Here is a 26,883-nt window from a genome sequence, read left to right on the forward strand (position 1 = left end):
AATATACGAGTATGAAATACTACAGTTAATTTATATGTATGTACATATATAAAAATTCAAAAAAATGGTAATGCATTTTTGTTTTAAATTAGTCTAATTGTGGTTTTTTATGTCAATCGATAGTTTTGATCGATAATAATTACACGACCTCGAAAATACATATTTACATATTGAAGAGTGTTCGAATATGGCATATTTATAATGCTGAAATACATATAATGATCATAATACAAGATGAATCCGTTTCCAAAAATTTGAGATTACACAGGGCTTAAATGTGCTGCTAAAGACGGTTTGTATCTTCGCTAAGTGTGAAAAATAAAAGCAGCCTTTTGTGCTGAGCACATACGATCATTTTGGACAGTCAATATTGAAATGATTGTAGAGCTCAAATCATTCGGTTAATTATAGCTATTCTAAGTCAATTTGCTTATTGTTTCGTTTAATAAAGATTGCAAATAAAACAAAAAAAATAACATAAATCTGCTATTGAAAGTTTAACTGCGATTTTACAGCTTAGTTTTGGCGCTGCCAGAGTATTTCGAAGTGCATTGAGTGGCAGCTTAGGAAAGCAACGGTTAATTTTGTAAATATGGTTGAAGTGTGTGGCTCACGTGTTAAATGTTAATATAGTGAATTGTGTAACTTGTGAAAACGTAATAAAAGCAAACAAGATGAAGTGGATGATGTGCCTGGTGCTGTGTGCGGTATGCAACAGCAACGGCCAAAAATCCAAGGATACCTCCAAGGCCGTGATCACGCCCGGGCAGCGTGACCAGGTGGATAAGCTGCGCAGTGAATTGAATGCCGCCTTCGAGGCGGGCCAAGGGGTACCGGTACGTAGAAAATACAATACTTAAGCTTCCTTTAGACATTTGTGTGTTGCGTATAGGCTGGTGTCATTGTGCAGCCAGAGTGGACCAAGCAAGGCAGCGCTAATGCCAAGACGATCAGCAAGGTTATAGTGAACGAATCCACATTGAAGGAAACGAAGGCGCTGCGGACAGAGATCACTGAAGCGGTCGTCAAGCAAGGCCAGACAGAGGAAGTCATCAAGCTGGAGGCAGCGATCAAAGCCAAAGCAGGTGCCACAGGGAACGAGGCGATTGTGACCAGCGCACGCAATGAGATGCTGGGCAGCAGTCAGGAGTCGACTGCCAAAGTGGCCAATGTGGTGGATGCCACACCGTTGGACATTGATTTGGCAAAGCTCCACCAACTGGAATTGTCCAAACGCCGTACGCGAGAAATGCTAGTGCTCAGCCGCATTGAGGAGGATCTACAGTTTACGCTCGGATCAGATGTGTCGCATTGGCTGCAGCTGCAACAAAATGGTAGCCTCTTCCTTCTGGGTAGACGCAGCCAAGATGTGTTACTATTCCAGCAGCAAGCTCTCTCCGAGGGCTCGCAGTTCCGCGGCTATGAGGCACTGCAGCCATTGTTGGTGCCGGCCGGCATTGATGCGCTGCTTAGCTACGAGCGCTGGAATTCGCAGGCACAGTTGCAGGAGACCTTGGTGTTGCTGGCCACCCAGCAACAATTGCTCTGGTATCGTTTGGAGGCGGGCATGGGTCTGGCCCAATTCTGGCACTGGCCGCTAGGCAGCAGCATTGACAAGCTGCTGCCCTTCGTTGTGGAGAACCGCGAGTACTTGGCCCTGATGCAAAATCGCACACTCAGCATTTATGCCTACGATGTGGATGGCATGGAGTTTTGGATTGTGCAGCGAATGCAGCTGGAGCAAACGATAAGTGCACTTGCCGTACAGGATACGGGCCGGGACTTGCTGCTCGCTGTGGGGCAGGCCGATGAGGCGCTCATCTACGCCCACAATATGCGCGAGCTATCCCCAGATGCGGGCCTACAGCTGCAGCTGCGGCAACGTGTGGATGCACCGAAGATCGCGGACATCGCCGCCTTCCAAATGGGCGGACACAGCTACGTGGCCTTGGGCGGCCTGCGACCCCAGATACTGGCCTATGTGCAGGGTCAGCTGGTGCCGCGGACATTGCTTGGCCAGAACTTTGGCTTGGTCGAGCTATTCCTGCCAGTGCCCGTGCGCACCTACCGGGATGATCTGCTGCTGCTCGTGCAGCATCGCGTGTTCTTCGACACCCACACGCTGATCCAGCTGGAGGTGCTCGTCTGGAACGGAGAGGCCTTTGAGGCCAGCCTGCCGGCGCCCTGTCAACTGGGCACGCATACGCGCTATGGCGCCGGCTGCATGCTGGACGAAGAGCGAGACGCGGGCTTGACGGGATCGGTGCTGCTGCGTCACATACAGCCGCCGTTGTTGCTGGTGCCACGACAGGCGGCGCCTTCGGGGCTGTTCCGGCTGCATACGGAGCTGCTGCCGCGCAATTCGGAGCTGCACGACCTGCAGGAGATTCACAATTTTATGAAGCAGTGGGTGGATGAACAGGACAAGATAATCCAGCTGGCCGAGCAACTGCTGCAAGCGGAGTATCATGCAGAACCAGAGCTAATCCACTACGAGGAGATAAACACGCCGCTGCTTATCAATGAGGGCGCCAAGCTGGATGCGCTGCACGTGAATGGAATACCGTGGACAGTGCAAGACTCTGCCGTAGACCTGTATGAGCTGTTGCAACAGATGCGCCTGCTGCACCACCAAATCATGGGCACGAATGGCGGACGCATGAAGCGTCAGCCACAACTCTTTCATTACGACTATGAGGAGCTGGAATTCGACATTGTTGAAGCTCAGGAGCTGTATATCGATAGGCTGAACCATGTGCCCTTCTACGTACAGAATGCCACACTCGAGTTCAACGGTTCGATCAATACGCAGCTCCTGGATCTGATGCGCCCGCAGTCCATTGAGCCAGCCGAATCCTTACCCTCAAGCACTCAACAGCGCCTGCAGCTGGACGCCGATCTCAGTTTCGAATTCATCAATGGCCTGGAGTGGACACAATTCTTTCAACAGTTGGTCTGGCGTCACGAACCGCTGCAGCTCTCGCAGCTGCGGGTGGCAGGCGTAAGTCGATCTCAGCTTGGACATGTCTTGATCATTATCCATTATCCTTGCGTTTCAGGCTGTTGTCTTTGAGGATTCGCTGCATTTGAGCGCACTCAATGGGCTGAGCTTTCCGGGCGACTATCTCTGGTCGCAGGGCAGCACCACTACCATCGTTCACTCGCCGAAGCAGTTTACTCAAACTTTATGTGGGTTATGCAACTAGTTATCGTCGGATATACTATGCTGATTGATCTTTGTCTTGCTTTATTTTAGCTGCGAATATGGTGGACACTGATGGCTCTATTAATGGCCGCGATCCCGCCGATGCAATTACATTAAGCGATGCACAGGATTGGCCAGGTTTGGTTACCTTCACACAGCTGGAAGTCTCAGAGCAGCTTGAGGTATTTATAAGTCACTATATAACTACTGTAAACTCGATTATATATTATTTCTTCTCCATTTGGCAGCTCAATGGCAGCGCCCAGGGACGTCAGTTTGAGGAGGCGCCTCTGAACTCCATGTTGACCGACTCGCATCGCATTTCGGCTGCCTGTCACTTTGTGGAACTGATTGTCAATGGACCCGTGCATCTACGTGGCTTGCTGGATAACAGCAGCTTCGATGCGCTGCTGGGTGACCTGGTCCAGCGTCCGGCTGATCCCAATGATGAACTGATTATAACAGGATCTAAGCACGTACAGCACCTGGCATTGCCAGTGGATGCCCATATCTTGGATGGCACACTGAACGGCATACCCATTGAGCAGTTTGTGACCAAGCACACGGAGCAGACGCTGCATAATCTGACCACTCTGGACGGCTATGTGTACTTCCATCAGCTACAGCTCAGTGGTAGCTACGATGGCGTTCAGCTGGATCAGCTGATGGCCCAGGCGTTGCGAGTGGATGCGCCACTTGTGGCACCAACTACACGACTTCAGTTCACCAGCGAGCCGCCACAGTTGGCAGAGCTGCGCGTGACCCATGCATTGAACCATGTGCCGCTCTCCAGCGGCTATCAAAAATTACACGAGCCACTGTACCTCAGCAAGGCGCGCTTCGAACGCCTGCAGGCAGAGCAGCTGGATGTCGCGGACAGCGTATTGGGTGCTGGTCACCTAAACGGCCACAATCTGAGCGAGCTGCTGTCCAAGGAGCCGCGCGTGGACATTGTCCAAGTGCAGGAGCTGATTCTGCCCATGGGCGTGCAGGCAACGCAGCTGCAGGGAATCAATGCTGAGCTGCTGTTGGGCTTCCTGCGTCAGCTGGATGAGCTGCCGCTGCTCATTCTCCATGGCCAGCTGCAGGTTGAGCACATTGCGGTTAGTGGAGCTGTGCTCGTCGATGACGCATTGAACGGCCGGAATATGGCGCAGCTGCAACGCGACGTTGTCTGGCTGGATCGACCCAATAAGCTGGGCACACGCTGGCGCTTCCAGCAGGCACCAATATTTGCCAGCGATGTCTTCCTCCAGGGTAGCTACAACGAACGTCTGCTGCCCGAGCTGCTCAACGATATAGTCTTTCGCTCCGATCCGCAGCAGGAACTGCTCATTGTGGGTACCAAGAGCTTTGCGGGACCAGTGACTGTTCTGGACACGCTCCAGCTGCAGGCACTGAATGGCGTGCCCTTCGACCGGCTGGCCAATAAGCTGCTGCCATTGGAGTTTGATGGCCAGCTGCACCTGGACGGTAACCTTTATGCCGAACATCTACAGCTACGGGGAGACCTGAACGGGCAGCCCGTTGAGAAGCTGGAAAGGCTGCTGCATTGGGATACACAGCTGGGCGCTTTTGTACATCGCGGACTCATTCGCTTACCTGCGCAAGGACAGCTACAGGAGCTTACGGTTCTGGGTCACTTGGGGAATCGGAGCTTAGAGCCGTTGCAGGAATTCTTTGCTGATTTAGTGGATAAGCGACAGCCGCAATTGTGGATCGAGGGCCACAAAGTATTCACGGGTCGCGTACATATCCAAGGCGGTGCTCACATTGTTGAGCTGAATGGCCTAAAGCTGGAGCAGCTACTGCAGCAGATTATCTTCATTGATGGCGCCATGGAGGGCTACGAGGTGACGCTGCAGTCGCCGGTGCACTTCGAAGCTCCCGTAGAGATGAACGAGCTGCAGCTGGGCCAACTGGTGCTGCAGGGTGAACTCCTCAACGGCTGTAATATCACTGAGTGGATTCATGATACGCTGCGCGTGGATCGCGACTGGCAAGCGAATAGTAAATTATATCTATTTCAAAAAATTATGAAAATAAAATTAATTTATTTCTATTTACTTTGCAGCTATTGTCAAATTTGCTCCGGGCGCATTGGACAATAATGCGCTACAGGTTGCCCAGCTAAATGAAATCAAGCTGGAGAGGATAGTTACGCTGCATACGCCGCAAAATCTCAGCTTTCCATTGGTTGCCAAAGAGCTTCATCTGGCTGACGGGCACGTGAAACTCGAGGGGCTTGTGAATGGACGCAATTTGTCCATGGAATACGCCAATACTCTGCTGGTAAGCTAGTTGACAGCTTTTGGACATCTAGCTGTAGCTCTTTGCCTTCTGTTTCAGATTAGGGCACCGCAGCCGCAGCGCGTGACCACACCGTTGGTCATAGCGTCCATGGATGTGACTGGCTCGTTGTTAGCCACCGCGCCCATCAACGGAGATCCCAATTTCAATTTGAGTAACGTGGCCACGCTGCACGAGGAGCAGCTGTGCCTGCAAACGCCGCTCAACTTTGCCCAGCTCCATGCGCCGGAGCTGCGCACGGACTTGCACATCAATGGCTTCAACTTCAGTGCCTGGCACGAGAGGAGCCTGTGGGCGCAGGGTCGAGCGACTCAGGTCATTAGCGGCAACTGGAGCGTACGTTGGCTGCGCGTTAAGCAGCCCCAGGTCGCTGAGCAGACAGCCCATGAAATTTACCGGCGCCAGAGCGAGTGGGCGGAGCGCTATCAGCAGCTGTGCAAGCGTCTGTCCAGGCTCCTCGGTCTGCTCCGTTTGCCCTACCACGTGACGCAGCTGCGTCGCAGCTTTGCGCTGCAGCAGGCCGCAGGTGAAGCGGATATACGACGTGTCTTTGCGCTGCAGTCGGCGCCACAGGGCGCCAGCTATCTGCTGCTCAACGAGGTCGGCTGCTGGACGCGCATCTATCGCTGGAACGGCAAGCAGTATATAAAGTCTGGCCACTTCGAGAGTGGGCCCATCGATGATGTGACTGTGCTGCAGCTGCGCAACGTCAGCAGTGCCAATGGCAATGACCAGTTCAGTTTCATGACCAGCTACGAGATGAGCGAGGAGCAGCTGGAGCGCAGCTGGAACTGCAGCAGTCTGGCAAATCTGCAAAGCTGGCGCACCAGCACCGAGATCGAGATTGAGCCCATGGGTGTGCCAGCTAGCAAGCTGCAGCAGCTGCTGCAGAAGCATGAGGCACAGCAGCGACGGCGTGGACCAAGCTACCAGGACGCCATTAAGTACCTGAACCGGCCCACAACTGAGTCGCATTTGCGGCCCCATCTGGACACGATTCATGCGCTTAGCCAGGAGCAGTACGAGACGCTGCGACAGCGCCTGCTGCAGCATCTGAGCTTTCGCCTGCAAACCGAGGTGAATATCACCCAGCTGAGCATACCCGAGAGTGATCTCTACGACGACGAACATCTCGTGGAGGACTTCTTAAGCCTGATGCGACAACTCCGGCTCGCTTCCAGGTCTGGCAGCGAAGCATTTGCTGCTCTGCCCACCGACTCGCTGCCATTGCCAAATACTCCGGGTCGCGTCTTAGCCGCTCGCACTGCGCAACTGATTTGGTCCGCGGTCGAGGAGCTGAATGCCCTACGTTCGCGACTGGCCAGCAACGATAGCCAGCTGTTTCAGGAGCAGCATGCGCTGCGCCTCCACTTGTCGAACGCTATACGAGATGTGCTGCTGCTAGCCAACGTTGGCAGCCATGAGCAGATGGGCGACGGAGACGAGGATACGAGGCGACTGCATGCGGTGATTGGACGTCTGCGTGAGCTGCAAGACCAGATACAGGAAGCCCAGCAGTTGGACCTGGACACAGCCGAGACGAGCAACATGATGGGTATGCAGCCACATCCGCATCAACAGTGGCAGCCAGTGGAAACGATACGCTTGCACGTGGGTCCAGCGCAGCACGCCCGGCTGCTGTATGCCCGGCTCACCACAGTGGCTGCCGATGCGCCGCCTATAGCCCCATCCACAGCGCCGGGCGCCCACGTCCAGCTGCATTTCGCCAATGGCACCATATTCCAGTCATTGGCCGCCGATTTGAAGGCGCGGCAGCTAACAGCTCTGCGGGTGCGCGACGAGACGCTGCTGGCCTTTGTCGAGGGCTGTTGCCTCGTGCGAGTTTTCATTTATCGGGGCATTCAAGGCTTCGTGCCCTTCACGCAGTTCCACGCTGAAGCGGATGAGCAGACGGAGCAGCCGGGCATTCAGCAGCTGCTGGCCCTGCGACTGCCCCTAAGGCGTTCACCGGGCGCACTCTATTTGCTGGCCGTGGCTCAGGCACGGCGGGTTACCTTCTATGAGCTGGTCATGCCGGGCTTCTTCGAGCCGTGGCTGCATTGCAATTAAAACACTTCTTGTTTTGGATGCATCATTATTATTATTATTATTTTTATGTAAGAATATTACATATGTCATAGTTATGTCAGGATAACGTCAGCTAATGTCAGGTTAGTTCAGGTTAAGTCAGTGTATGTCACATTACGAAGAAAAAAATATATGTATGATCGAGCCCCACACACGATACGAAAAAAAAAAGAAAACACCAGAATTTAGATTACCGATTTACAGGGAGACTATAGATACAATTGGCTACCTAACTAAACTATCCAAACCAAACTAGCTAAACTAAACTAAACTAATTATCCAAAAATTTTTTGTTTTGTTGTTGCTCGTTTCCTGGAAACCTGTGCATGGGGAACGGGAAAGGCAAACTATGCGGAAAATGTTGACACACGAGATCGTTAGCCAGGTTATTCAGCTTCTGGAGCAGGCTCGGCTACCTTGGGCTTGGTCTTACGGGTGCTGCGAGCCTTTACCTTTGGGATTCCCATATTAGAAAAAAATAATTTCAAACTCATTTTTGTTTACTATATGAATAGGTACCTTTCCCTTTGTTGTGGATTTGATAGCCTTCTTCGACTTCTTGATGGACTTCAGCTTGTTGCTAGCTGCAGTCGACTTCGGTGTGGGCTTTGGCTTGGCCTTCGGCTTGGCCTTCGGCTTTGCCTTCGGCTTTGCCCTAGTCCTTAGTTTAGCAACTGATTTTTTGCGCATTGCTTTTGATCTTTTGGGTAAAGGCTCCCTCGTGATGGGTGCATGAGCCGTCCCCTCCCAATTCTGGTAAACGGTCGTCGTCGCCATCATCAGGATTAGAATCCATTTGGTCACGCATTTTATTCACTCAATACTCACCAGGAATTGGCTCTTCTGCAATGGAGACATAGCTTGCCAAGTCATAAGAGCATTCTGCTTAATATCATGATCGTCTAGATAGCAATGGGCATTCTTGAATGTTTCCAAGAATATTTGAAATGCATGATCGGACGCTTTTGCAGCTGCAGGCCTTGACCGTCCGGTGCCCATTTTTGGAAGAAAATATTCGTTTTTGTATACAATTTCAACAATTGAAAAAAAAATATATATATATTTCAATAAAAAAAAATAAAAAAATTCAAAAAGCTGGAATTTTTTCCCAGACCTTTTCTATCGGACCTGAAGAAATATAATGAATGTTGTGAGCTAGCTCCCTAGGAAGTTAGACCGGTGCTCGAATTTTACGGCATGGCCAACTTTAATTTATATATTTTTTGCGCTGGATTAAATTTTTTTTTTTTTTTTCGATTTGAGACATTTTCATGTCAGTTTGAATTATCGAGCAATGGGGGTGCTCTATATGCGACTGCTCGTCTGGGATATACCTTAAAATCCTACTATTATCTTTCTACGTATAGATACTACTGTATACCATATACATCCAGTCAAAATTGTAAGTCCTCCGATTCCCAGAATATACGAATATATGTCCTCCGATTCAGCATAGCTTCTAGTATAAACTATATAGATAATAGATAGCAGATAACTCTTATTTTTCGCATAAACAATTTATTAGCGCAGTAGCACATAAATTTGGTATAAACGTAAAAATTTGGCTATCATATGCCCAGTGTTAAGATCAGATACAGGTGACTCATATACATGGGTAATGTAGATGTTGGGTTATCACTCGGCATTGGACTTCTTCTTTTGTCGCCGCTTCTTGGGCACTGCCACTGGCGAGGGGTTAGCTTTGTTAGGTGTTTTTTTATCTTTAGGCGCTCGATTTGGAACGTCGCCATCCGTTTTAGATTGAACTGAAGTAATTGGATAGTCCACACTCTCGCAGCTGGAAAACGAAATGATGCTAACATCTGATGATGCCTCATCGACCTGACTTAGATCGATAACATCCTCCATGTCATCCGCATGAGAGCGAGCAAAGAAGAAATTGTTGCAGTGTACTATCAGGCCAGAGTTGATGGACATGACCAAAGTCTTATTGAGTTTCGACTTCATTAACTCCATTTTCGACTCCGATGTACAAAAGTGGGCGATTATTGTCTTGTACGGCACTGGCTCCACATGCTTCCGCATAAACATCACGAGATTCGTATCGGTGATTTCGGTGGGGACATCTTTGAATGACTTTGAGTTCATTTTGAGAGGTTATATAAAATAAAAAAACAAAAAACAAAACAAAGAGCAAAATATGCACTCGTATAAAGGGATATCAAATTAAAAATGAAAAGAAAAACTGTATTTCTGATATGAGGCTTTAGTTTCTTTTGAACTGTATGAGTATTAAAACTGAATGAGTGCCAGATGTTAAGTTTCAGTGACAGTTGAGTCGGTGCTAACTTGGATATCGAAATATAATCTTCGTATAAAATTGCAATCTAAGGAACTTTTGCCCATTTATATATGTATATCGGTTTACGTTAAATTTTGGATCTCGGAATTTTGTAATACAATTTTAAAAATTTTATTTCTTCAATTTGTTGACCGAACAGCCTCTTGCTAACTTCTGTTCTACGCCAAGCCCGACTGACCTATTAGAATCTTGGTATTGATGGCCACCTCATTCGGCTCTTTTTCAGTATTGAGTAGTTTACAATGATCCCTAAAAATGGATGCATATATAACGATCGACTTTAGGGAAAAGTTAGCTCTTGTCGGAGTTGCCTGACCCGGAGCACCGTCTGATCTGTGTTTTTACATATACTCCATACTTGAAGACCCTAGCTCGATTAGGCGAACAAGATATAACTTAATAACTAAAGCTCGATACCATTGCTAGTCGATGTAATTGAAAGAGTAACAGTTATTGATTATTTGAAATAAACTTGATCCCCGGATGCTCCATAGGGATTTACAACAAAACGTTCAATTATTTAGCTCTTATAGATTTCGAGCTCGAGACGCTCAGACAGACGTAAGGGTGGGCATGCGAATAGGGAATAGGAGATAGGAAATGATTTATAGAGAGAAGACATGTTTATTTGTAGGAAAAGATGATCGTGCATTCCACGGCGCAGACAGGAGCATTATATAGACAGCTCAGGATCGAATTTCATTGGGCTTTATTTATTACACATGTTTATCAAACTAGAATATTTAGTATAATAATTGAGCTTATTTCGATTCCAACTCTCTCCAATTCTCCTCGGTTTGTCTTCTTCTTTTCCATTTGTTATTGACTCTTAGAACTTAGGCTTAGGCCCCAACTTATGACTACGACCCGCGACGAGGTCCTTAGGCGGCGGAGGATAAAAAAAAATAAAATAATAATAATGAAAAATCCAGTGACTAAAATAAATACAACGCGCACACACATAATTACGATAGAGATAGGTTTTATGTTAATGGTTAACGGTACAGTTAAGAACTATATACACTGCCAGCTGATTGGCACCGCCCCAGAGCTCCCTAGAACGCCAGGAAGTCACGGGGATCGCCAATTTTGGGACTGAGACGCACTACCACCTGATCATCGCCATCGCCGACCTCAAGGAACGAATTCCAATCGGCTAGAAAATAGAAGCCATTCTTCTTCTTGGGCGGTGGCGGCTCCTCGGAAACGGGGTCGGGCCCAAACGAATTGGCCAGATCGTCCAGCGAGCCGTTGCGTGACTCCTCCGTGGTCGAGGAGCTGCTTGATTCGGTGGTGCTGCTTGTGTTAATATCTCCATCGCTGCTCGACTGCGTGGCGGTGTCCTCATCTCCTTGGCCCAGACCCAGACCCAGGTCCAGGCTAATGCGAGTGGGCGATTGTGTTGTCACCGAAGCATCCGAATCATCCGAATCGGCCAGAGTTGAGCTGGTGGTGCTCGCTGTGGTGGTGGTGCTGTTGTCCTCGCTCTGTCTGCGCGGCTTGAAGGTATCGATGCCCGGTGGCAGCGACTGCAGGTAGTTGGCGTCCGCCTGCGACTGCGCCTGACTGGCCAGCGACGCAGCCGGCTTCGGCTGGCCCAGGCTCACGTTGAGCTGCTGCAGCTGCTGCAGGTTGCTGATGAGCCGCTGCAGCTCGCCCAGATTGTCGCCCAGCGCCACTTGCTCGCGGGCCTCCGGCTGCGACTCTGGCTTGGCCAGCTGATAGTTGAGCTCGCTGAACTCGGCCATCAGGTCGCCATCGAGCACGCCAGCCTGGTCATCCTCGGCGGCCACGTCCATGTCATCATCGCTGCGTCGCCGGAAGCCGGAAGCGCCCGCAGCCAGGCCCATTGGCTGCTCCGTGGAGACGCCAATGCGATTGGCCGCCCGCTTGATGGCCGCCTCGATAATCTTCGTTGCGCTGAACACGGGCAGCTCCACGCTGCTCTCGGTGGTGGGATGGGGCCGCGGTGGGCGTGGCGACGCCGGCTTGCTGGTGGTCAGCGAGAACACCGCCGGCGAGGAGGAGTCGTGCGTGGGCGTTGGCGATGCGGGCGGTGAGGGCGTGGTTGTGGTGGATGTGGATGTTGTGGTGCTGGTGCTGGTGCTGGTGGTTGTGCTGCTAGGGGTGGTGCTAGGCTGGAACTGACTCTCCAGCTGCTGGGATAGCTCGTTGGGCAGTGCCACGCCCAGCTTCTGCAGCTGCTGCGTATTGTAGAGCAATTTCTGTAGCTCCGCCAAGTCGGCTTGCTTTGGCGTCGGCTTGGTCGTTGGCGGTGCAGCGGTTGGTGCGGGTGGTGCTGCGGCTTGGGTCACCGGAGCCGGCGTCACCGTCTTGTAGATGGGCTGCATATTCTGATAGCTCTGACGCTCGCCATTGTCTTCCAGGCTGCTGAAGAACTGCTGGAACTGCCTGAAGTCCTGATCCCGATTCAGATTCTTGTTCTGGTTCTGGTTCATTTGCGGATGGGCCGGCTGGGACATGGCAAACTCACGCAGCTCCTCGCTGGAGCTGAGCTCCGCCTGTGCAGCATTTGGCATTGGAGTTGTGTGCACCGGAGCTACGCCCGGCTGCTTGTACACGGGCAGCTCCAGCTTGAGATTCAGCTCGGGATCGGGATCGGGCATCGCCGCCGGCTGCGCGTACACAATCTGTGCACCGTTCAGGCTCTTCACGTTCTGGGTGCGCACGGAGGCGGCTGTGACCAGCTGATGGCCGGTGGTCGGGCGCGCCTCCTGCAGCTGCACGCGCTCCAGCTCCTGCACCTTGCTGAGCAGCTTCTGCAGCTGCACGTAGTCCTGCGGCTGCACATCCTGCAGCAGCCCATTGCTGCGCTCGAAGCTGCTCAGCGGCCGCTGTCGCTGCTTGCCCGTCGAGGCCGCCGTCGAGATCTCCACCTGGCCCAGATCCCGGTCGTAGGCCAGCTGTGCGGTGCCCGCCAGCTGCTGCAGTTGCGCGTAGTCGTTGCTGGGCAGGCTCAGGCTCCCAGCCAAGCCGTGGCCAGCCACGTTGCGTGTGCTGAAGCCCGGCGGGGTTGGCTGCGGCTGCTGCAGCTGCTCCAGCTGCTGCACGCGCGTTATCAACGCCTCGAACTGGGCGTGGTCCACGGCAGCGGCCGCCTTGGTGGGACGCGGCGTAGTTGTCGTCGTCGTCGTCGTCGTCGTCGTTGTGGGCGTCGTGGTGGCCTTTGTGGTGCCAATCTTGGCAGCCTTCTTGTTGTTGCGCGCCTGCTCATAGAGCCGCTCCAGCTCTCTGTCGTCGCTGAGCAAGCGCTGCAGCTGGAGCAGATCTGCCGCGCCGAGCGCATTCGTCTGAGCCGCATCGAAGTTCAAGCCGAGGCCCAGCGACGACCTCGGACGCACTGTGGTGCTGGTGGTTGTGGTTGTGGCTGTGGCTTTGCGCACGGCATTCGACTGTTCCAGCTGCTGCAGCTGGCGCAGAATGAGCTGCAACTCGCGTGCATCGTTGCTGGCCGCTGTGCTGCTGGTGGTTGGCTTGGTGGTGGTGGTGGTAGTGGTGGTGCTGCTGCTGACGCTGAAGCGATTGCTGAGCGCCTGAGTGCCAGAGCTCGTCGCCTTCAGCACATTCTCTGGATTAATCTTCAGCTTCTCCAATTCCTGCAGATTCTGGAGCAGCTTGGACAGCTCATCCGTGGCGCTGGCCGTCTTCTGCTGGTTGCCCGAGTTCGCAAAGTTGATGTCAATGTTGGGATCGATGCGGCGACGCGGCTTCTTCGGCTCGATGAGCAGCGGTGCGCCGTGGGTGATTAGCTGTGCCGTCGGCACCGATGTGGGCGGTGCGGCGGTTGTGGTTGTTGTGGTGCTGGTGGTTCTCGTTGTCGTCGTCGCCGCTGTGGTGCTAGCCGGACTGCTGCTGGCTGCCTTCCGTGCACCCTTCGTCTGCAAGCGCTCCAGCTCCTGCAGATTTTCCAGTAGCTTGGCCAGCTCTGCATTGCTCTGCGGTGGAACCTTGGCCGTTGCCGTCGACAGCTCTGTGTGGGCGCCCGCTGGCTCCTCCGTGGCGTTGGCTGTGCCTGTGGCACCCGCTTGAGATTTCTTCAGCGCCTTGGGCGACTTCTTCACAATGCCAAACCGTGTCAGGTAGCCCTCCACCTCGGGCTTGACGCGCAGCTCCTCGCCAATGTTGAGTGGCTTGAAGTTGGAGTAGGCATCGGGCCGTATGCGGGCGCCCTGCAGCCCACGCAAGTCCGCCACGGCCACGACAGGCTGCGGTGCACTCTCCGCCGGATAATAGTCGTCAATGGCGAAACGCTTGTGCGAGCCCTGGGCACCAGCACCAGCGCCAGCGCCGCCCACAATGCCCAGACTTTCGAGTATGTCCGCCACTGGCTTCACGGCGCTGCTGTGACTGATGCCCTGACCCTGTCCCTGTCCCTGTCCCGGCCTCTGAGCCTGACCCTGAGCCTGCGGCCTTGCCGGCTTGCGTAGGAACTGCGCATTCTTGGCGCTGTAGTGCGAGCTGAAGCGCTGACCCGTCTGGGCGGCAGCACGGGGCGGCGCCGCCGTGGCCTGTGGTCGGGCATAGTCGTAGGTCTGTGCTCCGTGCGTCACCGGCTGGAAGTCCATGCTGGGCTTGCCCAGCGACGGCGTCAGCTGGTACATGACCGGCGCCGGCGCTGGCGGATGATAGGTGGTCGCCGTGGGCGCCGGCACCAGCTGCTTCTGCAGGCTGCTGTAGAGGGGCTTGTAGGTGGTGGCCGCCACGGCCGGATTGCCGCCGGGCACAGTGCTGCGCGGCATTGCGTTAGGATCGGGCGTGATGAACTTAATTGGATTCGGCGGCGTGTAGGCGTCAATGACGCGCGTCACCGGTGGCCGGGTGTACAGCTCCTGCAGGTTCTCCTCGGTGTTGTTGTCCGTGTTGTAGGGCAGCACCAGCATCAGGGCGCGCATGCTGTCCGCTCGGCTCATGTCGCCCGCCTCGATGCTCTTCTCGTACTCCTCGCGAGTGACCTTCTCGTACAGTTCTTCGATTTCACCGCTGTGGGGAGGGGGGAAGGGAATATCTTAGTGATAATCAAGGGAAACATCATCATCATAGTCATCATCATCATGCTCATCACCAACATTATCATAATCATGAGTATGATCATTATTATCATCACCTTATCATCACCATCATGATTATGCTCATGAGTAATCATGAGTATGATCATTGTCATAATCATCATCATAATCATCATCATCATAATTATGCTCATCAACAACGTAATCATTATTATCATAATCATAAGTATGATCATTATTATCATCACCATCAAGACTATGCTCATCACCAACATTATCATTATTATCATAATCATGAGTATGATCGTCATCATCATCATCATCATCTCTTACCGTGTTAGCCTGGGCAACGCCGGATCATTGGCCAATATTTTCTGCACTTCGTCTATGGTTTGCTCCACCTCACGTGGCTGAAAGAAGCTCTTGTCCAGCTGCTGCACATAGTTGGCCCCGCCCAGCTGTCCCTGCTGCTTTATAGTCGGCAAAGCGCTAACGGTAATTGCGCCCATCAGCAGCATCAAGAGCTGAATTCTCAATCGGCTTGAGCTACCCATTCTGCTGGGCTGTAAATGAACGAGATGGCGAGATCAAAGAGATCAACACAAATGTCTATATGGTACATATATAAGTATAAAAAATATAAAAATCTTTCGATTCCGAATGATTTGAAATTCAGGTCACCTGTCAGGGAACAAGCTTAACATAACATATGTATATTTCAAAGCTAGTGTTTCAAAACTATAAAAAATTCAGGGTATTATTGCACAGGTCCTCATGGAGCGCAAGAAATCTTTTTATACCCAGAACCCAATGAAAATGAGAAAATGGGAAATCACGGTATAATGGTTTTCTGAAAAAGTATGTAACAGGCAGAAGGAATCATCGCAGACCCCATAAAGTTTATATATTCTTGATCAGGGTTACGAGCTGAGTCGATATAGCCCTGTCCGTCTGAGCGTCCGTACGTCCGTCCGTTTGAGCAAACCGATCTCAGAAGATATGTATAAGAGCTAGAGAGCTCAAATTGCATGCATACTCGTGTCTAGCATACGCAGTACAAGTTTATCTTACTTTTTCGTTAACTCCTCCGATAATTTTTTTTATCGAGAATAATCGAAAAATCGACTTTGTTTTTTCAGCCAAATTGAACACTTTTAGACCTAGAGACTTCAGATGTATATAAATTAGATGACTAGAAAGATTTTGTAATTTACAGATTTTGAATACCACGCCCCCCCTAAAAAACGTATTTCAAGTACTAGAATTTTGTGCTTTGGAACGTACCCACATCCTAATCCTATGATCACGCTCACAAAGATAGTCCTATCACAAATTATTCAACAAATAAATTCTCATAATATTGCCCATACTGCAGTGCAGCCCAAGCGCTGTCGCTGCTTACTGCGCAGTTGCATGTGTATGTATGTACATATGTATTTGTGCATAAAATAAGTGCAGAATGAGTAGAATATCAGCTTGGAGGGTTCAGGGTATCTTCTAGTCGAGCAGTCTCGACTGGAGCCTTCTTACTTGATTGATTCTTAATTGACTCAATATTTAATGCTTCCAGCTCTAGAAGATTTACAGTTTGAATAGAATAGCTCTAGCTTTAATAAAAGAATTCACAGATAGTAAGACGCTGAATGAAAAAGATGGACAGATGGACAGATGGACAGTTGGACAGACAGAAGACGAAAATTCGCACAAAACCAATATACTCATTTCACTTTCGCGAATGAGTATAATAAGCGAAACGATCTCGAGAACCGTTGAGCAAAAACATGTTTGACTTATGGACATATCTAGTCCAGGTCGCAGTCCAATTGGATTAACTTCTAGAAATATCTTGGCGACTGCATGAATCAACGCGCGGAATGTGAAAAGCTGTTAGATTTGCAGGAAGACACGCTGCCTGGCATGTGGCCGGTTGATTGAAAGGAAACAAAAACTGGCCAACTGGCTAGATGACTAACTAGCCAATAAGCTGACTGGCTGACTGGCTGACTGGCTGAGTGACTAGCTGGCGAGCTGGCGAGCTGGTTGATATCATTCCAGAGCGTGTCGCAATGGCACACAGACTCCGAGTGACAGAGCGCTGGCTCTATCCGCAGTCGCAGTCACAGTCGCAGTCGCAGTCGCAGTTCCATTTGCAGTTATTGCCCGGGGGCCTCCACTGCGCATTCCAGCTGCAGAGTGGTCGGTCGAGCTGTATTATGCGCTGCAGTTGCAGAAAGTCCATTTAGAATGCGCAGCACGTAGACGGGTTAGTCAGGCTGAAAGAGCTGAAATGCTTGGGCCATAATCGTTGCTGTTGCTGCTTGTTGAGTGAATTTTTATTATTTTATGGGGCTATTTCTGTTGCTGCTGTTGTTGTTGTCGTTGTTGCTGTTGTTGTTGTCTTCGCATTCATTTTGACAAGATTATCTAACAGTTCATTTAGCTAACGGCCTCGCTGCTGGACACTAACCATGTCAACGCCAGCTGTTCACGTAGACAGACGATCGGCAATATTTCTCGACGTCGCTTTCTACGGCAGTCATTTAATTTATGATTTAACTACGGTAATTAAGTGAAAATTAAACGCTCCGATAGGCTACAAGCCGGCGTACGCGAAGCACTTGCTCTGTCCAGCCAGATGGCAATGGACCGTAAAAGTAGTTCCGCACAGACAACTCAAAACACAAAAACAAAAACAAAAGAGCTGACCAAGATCGTCATCTACATTAGCCGGAGTCCAACATCTTGCGTCACTCTCTCTCTCTCTCTCTCTCTGTTTTCTCTCCCTCTCTCTCGTATCCTAACTGTCAACTATTCAATCATATTTTGCATAATAAATCATAGAAACTCGTATATCAATTGCTATGGCAACGCCTCCACCAATCCATTATTCATAATTGAAAACATTTTCCTTGCATTTACTTGTTTTTCTGTTCATTTTTTTTTTTTCTTTCTTTTCATTTTCGATTTTGTAATATCATTTCATGGCTATAGATATCTGTGCACTTGACGTCTCGTTGGCTGTCTTTCTGTCTCTGTGTCACTTTTGTCAACAAAATTTTCCATGCTCTGCGCGGAAGTCCACTTGACAGTTGGGGCAAATTGTATGGCATTTCTGATCTGCAGGTCTTTTGAGCATCGGAAGATAATACGATACGATATGATCGCTTGGCTGGCTGCCAGCTGTCGATCGAGCCACACAATAGTAATTAATCTGCATGCGGATCAAAGCCAGCTACCGCTCAATGACGATAAGTGTGAATGCCTGCGATAATGATGTAATGGCAGCCTGCAGTTCACTCTGTGGGAAACCGCAGAGCAAACCTCATTTGTGTTTAATCCTCAAAACTAACAGACATTAGTTGCCAATTGTGGAGGTAGTCGATTGAAAAGGGTTTACTTTGGTTTTTTGCACCCTGAACGCAGAGAAAATGGAATTTCAGGGTATAAAGGTTTTGCGGAAACCTATGTAACAGTCAGAGGGAGGCGTTTCAGACGCCACATTTATGTATATACTCAGGACGAGGCAATCACTCGATGTAACCATGTATATCTATTGTCATATCATGTATGCATATCCGTCTGCCCTTCTGTCAATCCATCCGTCCATCCAAACGTTTGTGCGGCAGTCTTTCTTCCGTCAGTCTATTTTCCCTCTGTCCGTCTGCTCCTTTGTTCGTCTGCCTCTTTGGCCGTCTGCCCTTCTGACCATCTGTCCGTCTGTCCCTCTGTCCGTCTATGCTTCTGTCTATTCCTCTGTCCGTTCATACATATGTATGTCTGATCTTCCGTAACTCCGTCCGTCTATCCTGCCGTACATCCGCCTGGATGTCGTAAGGCACCAAAACTAGGGACTTTAGGCTTTTAATATATAATAATAAACTCAGTAGAAGCTCATTATTTTCGTCTTTGATAACATTTCCTTATTATCGATAAAAATCGATAGCTGACTTTATTAATTATTTATTTTTATTGTAGGCGCTCTTTTAAAATCATCTCAGATTTACCGTGTAGCTTTCTGAAAAGAGCACCGAGATGTGTATTTCGAATTTTAGATAGCTCCGTTCGTGCTAATAGGCCAAAATGAAATATTAGAGACTCATTGAGTGTGTGTGTGTGCTTCTTTTTATTTAAGCATAAATCAATCACAGATTAATTTTCCAATATTAGCTCTGCGCGGAGTTCAGGGTATCTACTAGTCGGGCAGAGTCCACTAAACTGATATACATACTTCACCCTGCTTGAATTGATTTAAATATGCAGAGCTCTGACGAGCCCTAACTCCCGCCAGCAAGCTGTAAATCAAATCAACTCGAATTTTCCCGTGAAGTCCGTCTGTTTTTTTTTTTTTTTTATGTATAAATGTACCTCAACTTAATTGCAATTATTTTTGCATAGCTTTAGTCTGATTTCTTTATCTATTTTTATTTTACTGTTGCTTTTTTTTTGTGCATGGTCTCTGCAATTTCCTATAACAATTAACTACTGCCATGTACAACGCGTCGCATACGTAATTTATGCTCTTTGCATATCTATTTTTGCAGAAATTCGATTAAACTTCAATTGTGAACGAACAAAAAAATAAAAATGTATTTTAATTTTATAATCGCTGTCGCTATGCGTGTCTAGCGATATTTATGTGTGTGTGAGTGTGTCTGTGTGTGAGTTTGTTTGTTTATTACATTGGCCACAATCAAAACGCAAATAATTTGTTACAATTGCGGCAACAGACATAATAACAACAACTACAACAACAACAACAAACGGCAGCAAACAGCAACCGTATAAAAAGTGAGCCAATCTTCGGTGAGTGCATTTCCAATCCGCCGGCGACGCAGACGTCAGCGTTGACGTCGACTTCACTGAAGCGCATTAGACGTCAACGTCGACTGCGCGCGCCTGTGTGTGTGTCTGTGTGTGTGGTAACAATTAAGTTGCTGTTAAGTAATTTTTGCTGTTTGTTATTGTTATTAAGTTTATAAACTATACGAATTATATTATTATTATCTCTCATTCCCTCTCTCTCTCTCTCTCTGTCTTTCTCTCTCTCACTCTCTCGCTCCTCGCCATCACAATGGCCTAGTCCTAGGCCTGCCACTCGACTCGAAGCAAATTGATGCGTTTCGTGTTATGATTGTTTGACATATTAATTTTATTTTCCTTTTTATTTCTTCATTTCAGTCTCTTTCTTTACCATTCCGTTTTGTTATTATTCAACTTGACACATTACATTTGACGGAAGTGAAATTGTCGCGCTGCCAGGGTCCAGCAACTTTGACACGAATGAACAATAATTAGCCAAGCAGCAAACGTTTTAGACTCTATTAGCACTACTTGACTCTGCTGACTTGGCTAATGCTTTGCTAGCTCCATATACATTTGGCTAATGGCATTATAAAACTTAAGAATTATATCAAGTTATTAGCGAAGTTTTATTAACGAGAAATTCCTGAAAGTTGCCGATGAATAGAAATAGAGCTCTTGCTAGAGCTTTCATTTAATCGAAAAGCTTAACTGGAAGTTTTTCTATTTGTGAAACTTAGAGCTTACCTAGCTCAGAGTTTCTTGAAAAATAAAGTTTTATTAGCAAAGAAATTACAGAAATTTGTGAATGAAATAGTATTAGAGCTCCTGCCGGTGCTTTAATTTAATCCAAAAGCTTAAATGGGAGTTTTTTGTTTATGGAGCTTAGAGCTTGCCGACTTTATAGTTGCTTGAAAAGTCAATAGATCTGTAGGTAAAACTAAACTTTTAGGGCAGCAAAAGTCCTAAATAACATAAAACTGCTTAAATTCAGTAATCTCTCATATACTTAGTGAAAATATGCATCAATATCTAAGATAACACTCAAAGGAATTGAACTTCAATTCAGTAATTCTCTTATGTGTAACCTTATAGCATGACCTCATATTCTAATCACAACGTAAGCATGTTAGATGCCCATTATAAACCCATTTCTCTGCATCCCAGCCAACTCGTTAATAAGATAATGATTTGCTTATACCATAATACATAATAGATCAATTAGAGCTGGCATTGCTCTCACGCGGCTAGCCGTAGGACTGCGATTGCTTTGGCCCTGAACTTTTGCATGCAAACTTTCTGGACGACAAAGCTCACTTGACCTCTCTCATTACCAACAACAACAACAGCAAAGCAACAAAGCCGCAACAACAACAAAGGCAACAATGTAGTTTAAAGTAATCGCCAAGTCGAGCACCAATTGACTTGCAGCTATGATTTTTTCCCATTGTTCATTGTTTCTAGTTAAATGAGGGAGGTAGCGAGAGAGCGAGAGAGAGAGAGAGAGAGGGAGATAGAGATAAAGAGATGGATATAGCACTTCATTAGCTTAGTTAATCAAGAGCATAAGAGTACTCTGGTAATTTGGCTGGTAATTAAAGTGACCTTCAGAAGAGCGATTTAAGTATTTCTAGAGATTTTTCAAGACTCTGCATGACAATCGACTGGGCGGCTCATGTGAAACTTAACTGGGTTAAACATAAAACATCAAATGCATGCGCCGCACCCCTTCATCAGCACCTTCATGGGTTAAAGAAAGTTTGTTTTTTTAATTTTTGTTTTCCATCCAAAGAATCGTTAAATCCACATAATTTATGACACTTATATAAATTTATATATATATCTATTTTATTTTTGTTTATTTTTTTATTTATTTTTTTATTTTTTATATCTGAGTATTTTGCTTGAATTTGATTTTTCTTCAAGCTTGGCTTCAGATTGATTTGTGAATATTACAAACTTTTTTCTAATTTCACTAAATTAAAATCTGATCTATTCAAACAGCCAAGTTGTAGAAAGTTCCATTGTAAGTCTAATAACTGGATTTGCATTCAGATCAAAAGATAGAGAAAACGCTTAATCGATTCATAATACAATGCTTAAGTGCAGCTAAAAATATTCATAATATAATAAAAAATCAAAAGACTTAAGACACGAACTTGTTGCTGCTGCAGTTGGGTAAATCATGTAATATATTGTACAATATATACTAATACTGCTGCAATGGCTTTTAGCTGTGAATAATCTGGCTTGTAAGCTTAGATTAGGCCTTAAGTCATGCGTTGAAACAAAAGATTTAAGGCTCCAATTGCTAGCTGTGACTGTTAATCCACAGAAACAATCAACATAAGAGGTTGTTAAGGGCTATTGCTATGTATATAAAACAGAAGTATAATTAATCTATAAAATCAAAAGACTTAAGACACAAACGCGCTGCTATTATCATGCAATGATTTTATAGGCATTTGATTTGTTTTTTTATTTTTTTTTTTATTTCTTAGCTTCTTGTACAAAAATATAATTAATCTATAAAATCAAAAGACTTAGGACACAAACGCGCTGCTACTATTTGTAGATATTTTGTTTTTTTATTTATTTATTTTATTTTTATTTTTTTTATTTTCTTGTAACCGACTAGTAAGGTCGTCTGCCACCATTTCCGGTACAAGCCGTTGAGAAAGCGCCGCTGGGCTGCTAGCTGCTAACTGCTAACTGCTAACTGCGGGCTGCTCTCACTTTAGTCAATTAGTCAGTGGCGACAAGGCGCGTAAAATTCATCAACTTCAGGCCGATGTGCTTCATTAGTCAGCCAACAGAGATGGTCTGCGACAGAGAGTGAGAGGGAGCGAGGCTGGCAGAAAGAGGCTGGTTGAAAAGAGACGACACAACATATACGCACCACTTTTACTGCAACTTGTTACAAACGCTTTTGTTGCTTTCAGCTTTTTGGCTTGAATTTTTGCAGCAGTAACGGTTTTTACACGAGTTTCAGCCTACTAGCCGGACTGGCTTTTGGTTTATGGCAAATTTGCAAGTATTAGTTAAAGCTGCCGCAGTTGTTGCTGCAGTTGTTGCCGCAGTTGTTGCTACTAAATTCTAGTTAAGCGCCGAGTGGCAAGCGCTGCCTGCATATGACGAGTGAATGTTGTTTTGGGTGGCCAGGAAAAGGAGACGCCTACTTTGCGCCGAGCCGCAGCTAAAAGCGAGTACCGAAAGAAAAGCAAGCCGGCTTTGGCCACAGCCAATGCATAAGTGTGTCCGAGTATTCCACATAATCAGCTCTAGCCTGATATTTGCCCAGTTTCATTAACGCTTTCAGCTTCTGCACTTTTCTGCCGCGCTTTGGCCCAACTTTTACCCAGTCAATTGGGTTTTTGGTACCTTATTTTATTTATTTATTTTTTTTTTTTATTATTGATTTGCCAGTTTATTGCTGTTTCCCTTCGTATTTTTTTTTTTTTTTTTTTAACACTTTCACCTGTGCCACCAAAACGAAAAAGCGACAAAAACAAAACGAAAACAAAAACAAAAACAACAGCAACAGAAACAAATATAAAACACTCTTAGCTTGTAATGCTTTCTTTTGCTTATTAAATTTGTTGTTAATGTCGTTTATTTTTCTTAATATATACATATATGTATATGTGTTTTTTTATTTTTAATTTTTGTAACTTTAATTATGCTGTCAAAAGTTATGACAAAAGCTTTTTTCCAAATGTTGCGTTGACATTTCGTTGGCTTGTAACAAAATTATTACACCGTCAGCATTGCTAATTGTTTGTTGTCTTTTGTTGCTACTGTTGTTGTTGTTGTCGTCATTCATTAGGCAAAATGAGACTTTAGAAATAATTGTTTGCTGACTTGGTAATGAATTCTGTGTACTTTCCATGGATTTTTCTGTGTTATTGTGAGAATTGTTATCGGCAAGTAGGTTAGGCCCGGCTCAAATGAGATCTCGAGCTAAGGCCGCATTGAACTTGGACTGTGCATAGATTAGACCCGGCTCTAGCTCTGATGATCTCTGCAGCTAAGGCCGCATTGAACTTGAAATACCAAATTACGTTTTGCCTATGAATCGCGGCTCGAGATAAATCATTTTTATTAACAAAGTTGTTAGCATAAAGTAATTAATTCAGTTTGATAAAAAAAAGGTGATTTTTTTTCTGGTATATTTTAATTTTATAGCGCGAATAGTTACAGAGCATAAAATCAATTTGTCCTCAAATATGGTAAAAAAAATCGTATTTTACATTCAAATAGACAATATATCTAGCACTATTCAGGTAAATGTGAGAACTTATCATTAACGAATCCTGTTAACCAATCCCAATCCCATATACAAATGGAATATCTATTCAGAAACTAAGCTTGTTTCCTATCAATGCAAACATTTCCTTCTCTTATCTTTATAGTATATATATATAATATTATCTACATATATGATCAACTTATGTATTTATTCCAAACTCATTTCTCATCTATATATACATATATGATATATATGTACATATATATATATTTTGACCTTACATTTATGACACACTAATAGCTTACAGTCGTCAAGGGTTTTTTTTAGCACAGCTTTGATCTAGTTACGACTAATACACACATACATACATACATATATATATGAACTCTTAAATCATGGTCAAGCGTCACTGATGGCGATTGTTGGTTTGCCAACAGAAACAAATTTAACATTTGCTAACTGCCACGCCCAGTACCGCCCCCTTATTATTAACACACACACACACCAATCGTTTGGCCAATTTGCATGCTGTAAGCCGCCCCGCGTCCCCCCAACTGGCGACCCTCACACATCACCCTCGTGTCAAGGTCGTTCGGCTGGCACTTTGCATAGTCGCATGCCTCTGCCTTATCAACACTTCATTACTTTCCAGCACAACATCAATTTTTCAATTACATTTTCAAAACTTTTGGCGCCTCGCCTTTGGCACGTCTTCAAATTTAGTATTTTTCACAACTTTGTTGATTCGTATTGGGATTTACTTTTATTTTATTTTATTTATTTATTTATTTTTTTTTTTTTTCAGGCGTTAAACTTTCGTTGCACAAGCACAAGAAAACTAAAAATAACAACAACAAAAATACAAATTCGACTATGAAATGTTGTAGATATATATACATATAGCGTATATATGTATATATGTATATGTATAGTGTATGTTGAGCACGCGACTTCAACTCCGAAACCGACTTCGACTACGACTTGGAGGTGAACGTGGAGCTATTAGCTTGGCGCATGCGCGGCCTGCAGACCATTTTCAATGAGCGTTCGAATTATACTGAACGGGTTGGACTGGCGCTGACAACGCTGCCGTCGCTGTTTATGTCGCTGCCTCTGCCACTGCCGCTGCCACTGCCGCAGCCGACAGCGACGTCACTTAACTGTCTCAGTGTCTGGGGCTCAGGTGAATTGCGTGCCCAAAAGAGAGCGCTAAATGGGCTGCTCTAGAAGCTGCAACTGATGCTGGGCACGGAATCTTGGATTTTGAATTTCATTATAGCTACGGCTACGGCTACGGCTACGGCTGCTGCTACGGCTGCTGCTGTTCGCGATGATTGCTGTTTGATATTTTGCCCAGCTCGCTCACCTTGACCAAATACACCTGTGCATACCATCGATCTAGGAGTCAGAGAGCAATGTTAGACATTCTAGCATACAGGTTTCAGCTGCATCAGCATCATCATGATCATTACCATCATCATCATCATCATCGTCAGCATCGGCATCTCTTGCCATTTCACTTTGGCCAAACGCATCTCTGCATACAGCCACGCCGGCTGCCCGCTGCCCGCTGCCCGCTGCCCGCTCTTTCTGCCCCATTTCGGGCCTATGGAGCTCCACTTGAGGCCAGTTGCTGGCTGAAATTGATTTGGAAGTCGATTACGATTATGTATATTGTCTTATGCTTCGCTTCGCTCTGCATTGCCTTGCTCGGGTTTACTTCGCTCTGCTTTGCTTCGGTCTCAGATTTGTCTTTGGCCGTGCTTTTATTGCATAATGAATATATATGCATATTGAGTAGATACATATGTATGTACATATTATTTATATATATATCTATGTATGTCAATCGCATTGCACTGCGTAGGTTTACGATGCACTCCGCCTACCGTTGCTCATTACCGAAACTGGATCAATTCGTGCATTGTGTTTCGATTTGGTAGCTGGGATTGACCAGGCTAAGAAAAAATTGATTTTTTTTGTTGCAGATATTGATTTAATTGATCTTTGTATTATTTATTAAAGATTTTAGCTAATTGACTTCAAGTATATCATATGTAATACATAATACATATCATATGCAATACATACATATGTTAAATGTAATATGAAGGCTAAGAAAAAGACTAAGCCAGTGCTTAAGTTTTAAACTAGTTTTAATTTTATATTAATTCTAATCTAAAATAAGTAAATAAAAATATTGAAGTTATTTTGATGAAAAACTAATATTAATAAAATATATATTATATATATCAAATATACCTAAAATAGAACAGACCATCCACTTTCTACGTAATTTTTAAAATCTATAAATAACTTTTATATTTTAAGTTTTAATAAATTTTAATATATATATTTATAATTTTAATAAATACCTACATAATTTCTTATAAAATTTATTGTTAATTCTTTAACTTAATATATAATCTTAATCTTACAAATCTTAATATTTTAAATTTATTTTTAAATATTTTCATAAATTAGTTTATTACTATTTAGATAAGTTCTTAATTATTTGATTTATTCTACAATATTTTTATAAATTTACACCAATCGATTTAAGAAATAAGAATTATTTACATATATACAATATATTATTTTTCTAATATTTGTTTTTAAGGCTATACATATTTTTAGTCGTCTTCAAATGTTATGTCATAAAGTACATTTGAAAATTGTTAAATATTTTCAAAACTAATATATGTTGCTCAGCAGTCACTAAAGTGTTCCCAGGCTTGTTTAGTGCGACTTGACCCAGGTTCAAATTATGATTTAATAACCATAGAAACACATTAAAACGAAAAACCGCTGTAATTTGTTTATTTTGTGCCAATATTTGCTTAAAACATGTCTAAACGCTTGTCTAATAGCATTTTATGTT

The 26,883-nt window shown here is 46.0% G+C and overlaps 3 protein-coding genes across 6 annotated transcripts; 1 reads left to right on the top strand and 2 right to left on the bottom strand.

Moving 5' to 3' along the window:
* The first annotated feature begins 539 nt into the window (after positions 1-539).
* Positions 540-7,889, top strand: fs(1)N (female sterile (1) Nasrat). The gene is made up of 7 exons (XM_018017089.2): positions 540-836; positions 893-3,001; positions 3,060-3,189; positions 3,257-3,387; positions 3,454-5,215; positions 5,280-5,497; positions 5,555-7,889. The coding sequence occupies exons 1-7, from the start codon at positions 675-677 to the stop codon at positions 7,583-7,585; spliced, it is 6,543 nt and encodes a 2,180-aa protein (XP_017872578.1). The 5' UTR covers positions 540-674; the 3' UTR covers positions 7,586-7,889.
* Positions 7,788-8,602, bottom strand: LOC108620190 (uncharacterized). Its single transcript, XM_018017090.2, has 3 exons — positions 8,432-8,602; positions 8,123-8,356; positions 7,788-8,055 (listed from the first exon to the last, which is right to left on the bottom strand). Exons 1-3 carry the CDS (start codon positions 8,600-8,602, stop codon positions 7,990-7,992), a joined length of 471 nt encoding a protein of 156 aa, XP_017872579.1. The 3' UTR covers positions 7,788-7,989.
* Positions 8,603-10,618: 2,016 nt separating this feature from the next.
* LOC108620225 (uncharacterized) lies at positions 10,619-25,083 on the bottom strand. 4 transcript variants are annotated; one of them, XM_089475523.1, is made up of 4 exons: positions 24,972-25,072; positions 24,678-24,840; positions 15,287-15,516; positions 10,619-14,927 (listed from the first exon to the last, which is right to left on the bottom strand). In XM_089475523.1, the coding sequence occupies exons 3-4, from the start codon at positions 15,505-15,507 to the stop codon at positions 10,982-10,984; spliced, it is 4,167 nt and encodes a 1,388-aa protein (XP_089331649.1). In that variant the 5' UTR covers positions 15,508-15,516; positions 24,678-24,840; positions 24,972-25,072; the 3' UTR covers positions 10,619-10,981. The 4 variants fall into 4 exon arrangements, with proteins under 4 accessions (XP_089331649.1, XP_089331650.1, XP_089331648.1 ...); XM_089475524.1 differs by having other exon boundaries at positions 25,034-25,051; XM_089475522.1 differs by having other exon boundaries at positions 22,653-25,083.
* Between the last annotated feature and the right edge of the window lie 1,800 nt (positions 25,084-26,883).

Source organism: Drosophila arizonae, chromosome X (genome assembly GCF_054131065.1).
Source record: "Drosophila arizonae isolate 15081-1271.41 chromosome X, UAZ_ARI_1.0, whole genome shotgun sequence".
Lineage (NCBI taxonomy): Eukaryota > Metazoa > Arthropoda > Insecta > Diptera > Drosophilidae > Drosophila > Drosophila arizonae.